Below are 11,464 nucleotides of genomic sequence, written 5' to 3' on the forward strand. Positions count from 1 at the left end.
CAGCCCCTGCAGCCAATACAAACTCTATCCTACAAAACTCCACGTCTGTGTCCACATGGCCCAATATATATGGCTAAGGCAACACACGCGCGCACGCACGCACACACACCCTGTCACTCACACACATACACACATATGTCATGTGAATCCGTGGGACAGTCCATTCCAGGGGGGAGTGGATGATGGGAGGGCATTTCAGCTCAGGGAAACCACTTGTTAACCCCTCGTGTACAGCATGAGGCCTGAGTGAGTGTTTATAGTCGTCACCTGCTTTGACTGCTCCACTTTAGGGTGCCACGCTTCCTGGGTGAAAGCAGCGTCTTACATCGGGGGTTCCCCTCTCCCCATCCCCACCCCCCATCACACCGGTGGGACAGCTCCGTCTGCTCGGACAAGGCCAGGTTGAGGGCAACCTATAGACAGAGAGGGAAGAGTTGTTGTTGTTGAAAATGATGCAATTACTCCTGTTTACATCATCTGAGCAAAGTGATGGTGTTTAACGGTGCTGAAAGAAGACACTGAGAAAAAAATGATTAAACAGGAACCAAAACAATGAAGGTGTAAAATATGAGGTGTTGCAACAATTAGTCATAGAAATGAATCAGCTGCAACTATTTATTTATTTATTTATTTGGATAAATGAATTGTTTGAAGTGCTGGAAAATAAGTACATTGAATACATTAAGTGAAGGACATTTTTGAGGTACATGTACAGGAAATGAGTGTTTCCATAACAAAGTAAAATATATGCCTTTGCTTGAGATTGAGGTGTTCTTTTAAATAGAAGTAGAAATGTAACAATGTAGAGAAAGTCCTGCATTATTCTTCAATGTTAAAGCACAGGTCTAATCAGCAAAATGTCCTTGAACTACCAAACGTTTTTATTATGCAATGCCAATGCATCATATAACTAAGCAACTGAGTAAAACGTGCAAAATACATTTCGACATGTAGTGGGAGAGAACCATTATGTGGAATAAAATGGGAGAATCCAGGTTTAGTACTGTTTGTAATTCTACTACTTGAGTTATTGAACCTACTTTAAACCATTTTGCTTTAAATGCGAAATCATTACCTGCAAAGAAAGCCTAAACTGTAACCTTGATTAAAGAAAATATTTTTTAAAAAACTGTTTGAAAAGTGATGGAAGAGAAATTTTACAGAATAAAAGAATAAAAGAAAGGGAAAATATTTCAAATTTGTACTTCAGCACAGTTCAATGTAATTAGTTACTTTCACTCACTGCCGATAATTCAGTTTAGAGCAGACGGTCACCTGTTGTCTAAATGCTCCTTTTCCATCTCTTTCCAAGTCCCCGCCTGAGGCCCTCGTCTTTGTACACAACCGCAGAAAATATCAAGCCATTTCCAGGGAGCAGATCAAATAACGCAGATGTGTCTCTGTGATATCTCCTGGCCTTTCAGGTGACTCAGTGCGTCTGTGTTTTTGCTGAAAATCAGGGACTGTATTGGACCGTTTGCTCAAGTGATGCCCACAAGCAGATGCACACAAACGTACCGCACATGCATGAAACTGAAGAAACAATGGGACTGTTAACTACACAGACCCTTTTCATATAGTATACAAGCTCTGCACGCAGCGAGAGATAAACAAACCGCTTCTCTCCATCTTTCCCTCATCTGGCTCTAATTTCAGCTGGTGTTGAGTTGGCCTCGTGAAATGAGACGAGAATTTTAACTAGCTCTCCGTAGTGAATAAAATACCACTCTTCCTGACTGCTTTAAGGCTCATTTAAAGCAGATTTGACCAGAAGAACAGAGAGCTACATTACCCATACAGTCAGTGTAAGCGGTGGTTGTGTAACTCTTTTTCTTCTTCAGTTCTATAGAGAGTGTAGAAGTGGCTTGAAATTTGAGATAACCATGTGCTTTGTATTTCGGAAGATTTGTAAAACTACAGTAGAACTGCAGGACTTTGGAGTGCTTTAGGTGGATGAAGCTTGTTCATTTTTTCAGACAATAACCAATAGTTCTATAGGAGTGATCAACATTATGAAATACGAAGCAATTGATAAAATTAATTTCTAGCTGAGGGGCTGCAAGGTGGCTCGGTGGTTAGCACTGTCGCCCAGTTAGGACACCCGGGATCTTTCTGCGTGGAGTTTGCATGTTCTCCCCGTGCAGCGTGGATTCTCTCCGGGTTCTCCGGCTTCCTCCCACACAGTCCAAAAGCATGTTGAGGTTAATTGGTGATCCATAGGTGTGAATGTGAGTGTGCTTGGTTGTCTGTCTCTAAGTGTAGCCCTGTGATAGACTGGTGACCTGTCCAGGGCCTGACTCAGCTGGGATAGACTCCAGCCCCCCGAGACCATAGTGAGGATTAAGCGGTGTATAGATAATGGATGGATGGAATTTCTAGCTGAACCGCATGTCATGCACACAACATTGCAGCAATTAATGAGAATTTGCGAACATACAGAGGAGGTGGTTCTAATTGTAGCTAAAAATTAGAAACAGATGTATTAGCATACAAATAGTAAATTATTTATATATTAAATCCTTCAAAATGTTGTCACTGCTCAGTAATTGCATTATTTCTAGGCCAAACAGTACAGTGTTTCTTCTCATGAACAAACAAAAGCAACCTTGAAGATCAGAACTTTCTCAGTTTTGGACCTATGGGCCGTCTATCAGCATGTCTGCATCATGGCTCCCCATGAAAAAGAACTGCCAGAAAAATTGAAAAAAACCTCACCAAGATGAAAAAGGATGCAGGAAGATCTGTCACCAACTAAAAATCAATTGAAACTCAACTGCAGCAGTAATCAGGAAGTATAGAACAAACCACAGTACCACCAATCAGAACGACAATGGCCTTGGAAAATGATGCCACGGACAGTGGAGCGCTTTCACAATCTAGCTCTAGAAAACTGACGAGACGGTGCCTCAGACTTGGCATGGTGATCAGCGTCTGTGACTCAGCTCAAAGAGTGAGAAGGATATTGCATAACGTCCACCTTATATGGGCGGCATTCAAGAAAACTCTTGCATGTTCTTTGGCACACAAACACCAGATTAAACTCTGCCAAAGAACATGAAAAGAAACACGGTGAATATTGGGAGCACATTCATCGGTTAGATGAGACAATGATAAGTGTGTCCGGCTCAGATGGCGTGTTTGGCATGAACCTGGTCAGGACGGCCACAGTGAATGCATCGTCCTGATAGTGAAGCACAGAGGTGGGAGTGTGGTGATACGGGGCTGCATGAAGGCAGAAGGTGTTGGAGAGATGACATTTACATTGTGTGTGGACACACCAAAACGCTGGTTGACAAAATGAGTCAGTGATAACAATACAAAGCACACTGCCGGCATACAAGATTTTCTAAAGAAGTGGAAACTATGGAAGCACAACCACTCTAGCAGAAAGCTGCTAAAAATAATTGTCTGTAAAGAAAGACAGAACATCTCTGTAGACATTTGTGTAACACTTGTATCCTCTATGCAGAGGATTGAGTCTGTCATTAAAAACACAGGTGGACATGCAAAGTATTAAAACAAAAAAGTTTTGATTATCACTAATAAAATTTCAACTATTAGTTTTTTTGCATTGAAGCCAACATGCTATTGTTCAATTTAGAAGCAATGCAAGTACAGAACGGTGCTAGAATGTAGAATAATTTAAAATTAAATGATACTGCACATCATATTCTACTAAAGTAAATTATCATCAACTATTCTTACTCTACTTGCAATTAATAGATTTCATTAAAAAAGACTATTAAAGCTCACAACTTATCTTTTATTCCAGATAAGCTATTTACATATTTTACAAGAAATCTAGTTTGCAGGAGAACAGAGTAGTTTAAGGAGTGAGCTTAAAGTAATGGTTTTACAGCTGAAACAGTGAAAATTAACTTGCTGAATGTAAGATATTACTGTTCATAATGATAGATAAAATTCATGATTTATGGTTGATAGTTAGCAAAAAGTTATTTATTAACAGTTGAAATAGCAATAAAAATATAAAATAACAATAAAGCTATTTACTTAAAAGCCAATAACTGACTATAAAAAAATGGATCAAGAGTTTAAATAATTAACTAAAACAATAAATGTTTTTCATTTCGTCGCTGTATTGTATCACTCTATATTCTGACACACCTCCAGCTGTCACACTCCTCACTTTAAGAAAGCTGGATAGATTCGATTTGCAGCGTGGAACAGAGACACAGCTGTCTACAAACCGAGGCCAGAGGTCTGAGGTGTTTTAACGCAACAAACACAAGCTGGATCAAACTAGAGATGGCATGAAAATTCGGCCCTACGCTGAGGGGAGCAATGAGCCAGTCTGAAGCAACAGAGAGCGACCTCTGGACGGTACACCTCTGTTTGTTTTGGCCTGACCAGAGTCTGCCGGGAGGAAAACACTCAAGACCCCACACTTGTTACATGTGCACACGTGAATGCGAGAGAGAGGCGAGCTTCTCTCTGAGTTTGCGTGGTTTCCCTTTAAGCATTTGTTAATGACTGACCAGCAAAAGGATTTTTTTTCCCAACAACAAGTAGATTGTACTGGTCATGTTGAAAGATAAGAGCTATCAGAGTTTGACAGCATGTCAGCCTAAAGCATGAATAGGATAAGTACGTGCTGGGGACTATACTGAGTCCTCAAATTAATCCAAGTTATTTAAATATGACTAAATCTCAGTACAACAGAGACTGCTAATCAACTGTTCATCCTGTATTCCATAGAGAAAATCTGCTGCACAGTTTTCTAACTCATTTTATTCATTTAGTTTTTTTTTCTTTTTTTTTTTTTTCAATCAAAAGTAAATTAGAGTTTATGTAATTTGGTGGGAACCAACTGATTTTCTAGATAAATAAGCTTTAACCTATAGTACAGTTAGATCAGTTATTCATTCATTCATAGTCTGGTTCCCTAAAACTACATTTCAATCCAGTATGTGCCAATTATCTATCGTTATAGATTTAATTTGGATGTACTTCTGGAAAAAAAATAAAGCATTTTGTACAAAAAAAGACAAAATTAACCAAAAAAGGAACCTACAACACTGAATGTGTTATTTCATCATATTTTAGATCCTTCCTAAATGAGAGGACTGTTTTTTCTTTCTCTATGTGTACCACTTTTTTCTTTCTTTCTTTCTTTTTTGAAGTAAATTGACCACATTTCGATGCCAATTTGCTCAATGACAGGTGAACATGATTGAAAAGTTGTGATTTTGAATGGTTTTTAATTTGAATTCAATGTCCTGCTCCTTGTTCTCCTCAATGTTCTTCTTCTGTGATGTAGGTTTTTAATATCCCTGCGCCTTCAAGTGAGGTGTGTAACATTCCTTGTTTCTTCTAAATAGCTCTCCATTCCATTAAAGAACAAAAACAAAAGGATAAAACAACAATTTGAGGGGCGACTTGTGTCTTCTCTGTCTTTCATGACTGAGTAGACGGAAATTTCATCTGTACTCCAAATAAATTAGAACAAAAAAAGCTATACTCAGATTTACATCTACTGTATACCGACAGGGTTGAAACTCAAGACAGAGGTGTATGTCCTCTACACATCATTCAATAAATGTGCATGATCCTATCGTGGAAGGTTATGAGGTCAGTGTACAGCGGTAGACTGGAGAAACCTACAAACTGAAGATCCCTTCTAGATAAAGTCCATCCATCCATCCATCCATCCATCCATTATCTATACACTGCTTAATCCTCACTAGGGTCTGACTTAGGGTGTAAGCAGGGTCTAGATAAAGTCTGAAGCTCAACTCCTTCTGAACCTTCACCTGCAGAGTCTTTGGGGCCAATAGAGGGTAAGGAGCAGGATTGTAAACATCTGGTAAACTTTCTGTTGCAAGTCATTCTGAGTTTAAATCTTCACCTATCTTTACATCCTCTGACCCAGTCTCAAGTCAGCGTGACAAAAAAAATCAAGCCACGTGACAGTGCCTGATTGGCTATGTGAAATGTGTGTCACACTGAACCCCAGTGCGTTTCAATTTACAAGCACAGGTCAAGGTTTCGGGGTCACTTTGGGGTTTGAGGGTCAGTCAGACTCAAACTTGACAGAACAGGATGAGATAACCGAATGCCGGCAGCCTCAAGAGCTGTTAACACCTGTTTGCCTTTCCCCAGGTTCAAGGACACACAGTTTTTGACCAGTTTCATCTGGATGGCGTTCAGAGACGGCAGAATGAGTTGGATCTCACCAGACACGAACTTTTATTGCAAGGCGGTAAGATTGTGGAGCGATTAGTGTATACAACTTGTTACACAAGGAGTTGCATGACAGTAAACAATAGATAATGCACACAGCCTGTCAACAGAATCATTTATATATCATTATTGATATTTCTTCTTATCATTATTGTTCTGTTCTTTTACAGACTTTTATAGCCTTTGTAATTTATTGCTTTGTTTATGTTTTGGCTTCTGGTTTCACTGGAATTTTACAGCATATTTGAGCATTTCTTTTGTTATATTACCAATTTTTCTTTCCTCAGAGTTTTTGATGTTGACTCAAAACAAAGAAAAGGAAGCCATGCGTGCATTGTGTGAAACAGATCCATAATCAGAACTCTCTTTACAAATGAAGTTGCACAGTAATTACTATTATACTCATGGTCCTTCTTTTACTACTGCACACTTTACTCTCTGATTGGCTTTACTTGCACAATAAGGATTTGGCATGTCAACCAATGTCTGTGAGCGTGAACACCGCACAAGAGGTGGGGTGCAGCTCTGCAGCTGTGATTGGCTGTGAGACCTTCACACTCCCCGCTGGAGCAGCGTCGACCCAAGAGGAGACTGTGCTGCATTTGTGTATGCATGTGTGTCTGTATGTGATGAGAATACTGGCGCCAAAACAACCCCACACCTCACAAACGAGGGTTTTGTTCATTGTGAGGTGTGAAGTGATTACAGCATATTGACTCGTCGTTGCATATTTTTACTCCAAATGGCTGATTATCTGATGAAAATCCACGAGCCATTCATTCTGCTTCACAGCAGCGCAACACAAACAAGCATCCAGGCAGACCCGCAACCCAGCAAATGGCTGCACAGAACAGGCAGAGGGAGAGCAGCAGCTGGGCTCATGGGGTGTCATTCTATCCCATCTCTAGTCCAGCCCATTTTGGACCCTCAGCACATTCCTCTGTGAAGCTGCCACCAATGAGTGAAATATTACCACTGTGTCACTTTAGCAATTAACTTTTCTTACAGATATTATGCATGAGGAAGCCAGTGTCCTCACTTGACTTCTGTGTTGATGACAGGTTATAGAAAAGTGTGATTAAAAACAATTTAACTCAGAGAGGACATGCACCTTGACCTCCTGAACACCTTGATCCTCTTTGCTGCAATCAATAGTCCCTCTTATAAAGCTGCTATCTCACTAGCTGGTGGTTGTAAATAAAATGGCCATAAAACAGAGACAGGAAGCTTTTTAACCACCCTGACAATGAAAAAAAATACTATATATTGCATAATATAATGTTCCAAATATGTCTTCTAAGATTTAGTCTTTAGTATTTTGAAAAGCTGCAATACAAACACATTTATATATGTGTGCAAATAGGTTTGGACAAACCATTACTTGTAACTCTCACTATAAAAAAAACACCCACTGACCAAATACATGAGGCCTCTAGACCACAGAGTTGGCTCACCTCCTCTCTAACACAACCGAACACTACAACTGGCTCAAAAATAGGATTTATTCGGCTGCTGTATTGAACTGAATTATTATATAAGAGCCTAATAAACCTGAAACTCTCTGTACAGTAGCTGGATCGAATGAGAAAAAAATGGAATGATACACTGTCACGTAGACAACAATAAACGTGTTCTCAAACGCTGCATTATTTATTTATCCAGCGATCGGACATTATACATAGAAAAAGAAATCAATTAGCTGAAAAAAAAGGCAATTCAGTTAATGAATTAATCAATTTCCTAATTTTCAACAAAGTGAGAAAAAAGGGCAAAGGGCAGTCAGTGTCATATGTAAGGATTTGATCTTTGTCATCCATGAGTGACTTTGATTGTTTGATTCCAGAAGCCGTCTTAATAACAATGAGATAAGACTTAATAAATCCCAAAGGAACACCTGGTGACAGTTATTGGTCATAAAAAATCATGATGACATGAGCATTAATGCAGTGCTTAAGAGAAAAGCAATAAAACATGAGTACAATACCTTAGTAAAACTAAATCTAAAAATAGTAATCTAATATAAAACCAGACTAAAAAAAACAACAACTAAGAAATAACACTGGCGATGATACTGAAGTTATGGAGTAGTACTGCATGTGATGAGAACATATTGCAATTATAGGGGTAATTATAGTGGACAATTTCACAGTTTTCTCAAATAGTGAAAACAATAAATACATGAACTAAGACAATAATTGTGAGATTAATAAATAAATAAAACCATAGTTCCTTGCAGCCCTGACGTCAGCCACTGTGCAGACTTTGAGTGTTTGCTCTCCGAGGTCACTAACCTCCTGCAGGGGTCAGTGTTGCTCTGAGCCATGACAGCTGGAGCCTGATCTCAGGGCCTCTCCGGCTACTTGGGGTTATTCTGCTGGCAAAGAAAAGAACATATTTGACCTCCACCTGATATTACTGCATATTTCAGAAACCTAAATAATAATAATAAAAAAATTCAGATGATGCAAATCAGCTTCATTTCACAAAATCAGACGGATCATGTTTGTTGCATCCACCTAAAAAGCTGAATTGCAAATGTGATTCATTACATTTATAGATAAACTAAGCGTACATAATTGATGAAATAAACATCCAAACATGCGGTTAACATGTTGGAGCCTGCGTTGCTGTTTGATGAGCTGTCCGCTCTGCACCACGCTGAGCCTGGTACTGAGGATTCAGCTCAACAGGAGCCTTGTTTCACAGCAATCTTTGAGGAATTCCTATCATGTTTCGTTCACATAAGCAAGTCTTTCACTCTGATTGGACTGATCTGAGTTTAGAGGGCTTAAGGGGCGGCTGGGAAACATCAGATTCCTCCACACTGGTGGCAAGGCACAGACCGGTGAGTATCAACTTTTTACATTTGTTGTTGACATTTTGTGCACTATTGAACGTTAGCCTAAATGGTAAGCCACCAAAGACTTATCTTTTATTAGATTTGATACATGTTGTTAATCCAATCCAATTCTGAATGAGTGTCAAGGAGTCACATGGAAACAGGAATTCTTGCTTTCTGAACCTGAAACAATGTGACATTTCTTACCAGTCCTTGCGTTTGGGGTTCAACTATATTGATTATCTTGTACATTAGTAAGATAAAGAAATTACCAAAACATGCAGCCAGGTTAAGATACAGATAACAGCCACGTTAAACTGAGCCAACAGATAAGGCAAAAGCATCTGGATCTTGTTAAAAGTTTGTGAAGCGAGACCATATTTGAAAGTTGGTCTTTGTATCTGTAGGCGGCCTGTGGAGCGAGTTTAGGACCATGGCGACTGTGACCACAGTCCTGAAGGCGCTGAGCCTGTTTGTTGCAGAGCTCATCAGCTCCATCACAGACTGGTTCCAGACCAAGCCAGCGTGGGCCAAACTAGAAGTGCTGGAGGACACAGAGCTGAAGACAACTGGAGGAGGTGAGTGAGAAAACAGAAAGAAGCTGAATCTGTTAAACTTGAAAACTTTTTCAAAAAGTTCAAAGTTAGTCTTTTAAAGTGTGAAATTCTGTATTTGTGTTACAATCTACCACAGCTTACTGTAAAAGGAAAAAAAAGAAGGGTAAAAAAGACAGCAACGACTTGATTTGTGCAGTACATTTTTACACAGAACAAGGCCCACAGGTTTTATGGTTTTATCATTTCTTTTGGAAGTATATTAGGGAGGGATCTCTTAATGCTCAGTAGGAACAGGGGGAATGATTACAGCACTCTGAATGTTCTTTCAGTTAGATTGAACAAAAACCCAGTTGTACTTTCAGGTAAGACTAATGCAAACACTTTAAATAAAGATGGACGCAGGACTGATCAAATCTACAGCTTTAGGTGTCTGAATGACAGCACACAGTTAGATCGATCCAAACACTCATCAATCAACAACATTTAAAGGTGGCAAGGTTTTTAAATGACTCCTTCATCTGAGGAAAAGCCCCTCTGAATATCAGTCACTAACATTTAGATTCAGTAACAGTCTGCTTTCTCTTCTAGTCCATGAGCGACACAAAGGCAAAGCTCTGTGGGAGAAGACTGGAGCTGTGGTCATGGTTGTACGACGACCTGGATGATTGCTGTGCAGAGAGGTATGACATGAAATGCCGGTCGGTGTGTGAGCTGAAAACTGTTCAGCTTTCATTCATACAATTTGCACATATATTGCAAATACTGCTATTTATTGCTTACTCTTATTTTATTGTTCCAGTTTAGTTGTTTTAATTCTTAAACAGAGAGCTAAGATGCAAATGAGTCAAATTCCTTGTTTTATTTGATTCCAATCTGTCCTTCTCTGTCTAGGAGGCTGCTGAGCTGTCCTCTCTCAAGTCCCAGCTGCAGGACCTTGAAGTCCCCCTCTTCGCTGTGGTGAAAGAAAACCTCGGCAAGGAGCTGGATTCCTTCAAGAAGTACTTCTCTGGGAAGGTCTATGTTGATCAGCAGGTCTGCTTTGGCAAAACCCTTTAAGTCATTCAGTGAAAATGAAGAATTTCATAATGTAAGCCAATAAGCTGCTTTCATGTTTCTCTTTTAGAGAAAATTCTACGGCCCTCAAGAGAGGTGGATGCTCCTCTCCATGCTTCTGCGTGTCGGTGTGTGGAGGAACCTGTGGAGGGCCTACAGGAGGGGTTTCAGGGGAAACCTAAGAGGTGAAGGTCTTATCCTGGGCGGAGTCTTTGTCATTGGGCCAGGAGATCAGGTAGGATGCACTAAATACTTTATAGCACGTGTATCTGGATGTTTTCATGGGCTAATACTGATGCTGTGTTTTCTCTGCAGGGTGTTCTACTGGAGCACCGTGAGAAGGAATTTGGGGATAAAGTGAATATGCTGGCAGTACTCAAAACAGCCCGCAAAATGAGAGAGGACATGGCAAGATAGATTTCAAAAACAGCATGAATGGACTTTTTGTGTGGCATTATGTAATAGTGGCTGCCTGCCTGTTCCTATATGCATGACTCTAGTCTCAGCAAGGACTTTCCTACATCACTCTGTGGACTCAAACATGTTCAACTCTACTCATACTGCAACTGCATAAAGCATGAAATTCATCTAATTTTGACTGCATTTACAGTGTGCTGATGTGTTACGCAACTCAAACTTTACCTGTTTACTGTCTGCATATCTGGGCTTTATTGTGTGATGGGTGTTGTGTGTGTACTAATGACGATTTGTTTCTAAACTCAGCTGAGAGAACAGTTCTGATGCTATACAACACATAAATCCAACACTAAATCTAGTCCTTACATGACAGAGAATAAATCGCTAAAGTATTGAA

General features: G+C 39.8%; 1 protein-coding gene across 1 annotated transcript; it reads left to right on the forward strand.

Moving 5' to 3' along the window:
• Positions 1–9,473: 9,473 nt before the first annotated feature.
• LOC103374437 (redox-regulatory protein FAM213A-like) lies at positions 9,474–11,464 on the forward strand. Its single transcript, XM_008304529.1, is given in 5 exon segments — positions 9,474–9,618; positions 10,186–10,277; positions 10,489–10,629; positions 10,721–10,885; positions 10,966–11,464. Coding segments are annotated over 5 exon segments (645 nt in total). The 3' UTR covers positions 11,068–11,464.

Source organism: Stegastes partitus, unplaced genomic scaffold, assembly GCF_000690725.1.
Source record: "Stegastes partitus isolate 25-593 unplaced genomic scaffold, Stegastes_partitus-1.0.2 Scaffold2245, whole genome shotgun sequence".
NCBI lineage: Eukaryota > Metazoa > Chordata > Actinopteri > Pomacentridae > Stegastes > Stegastes partitus.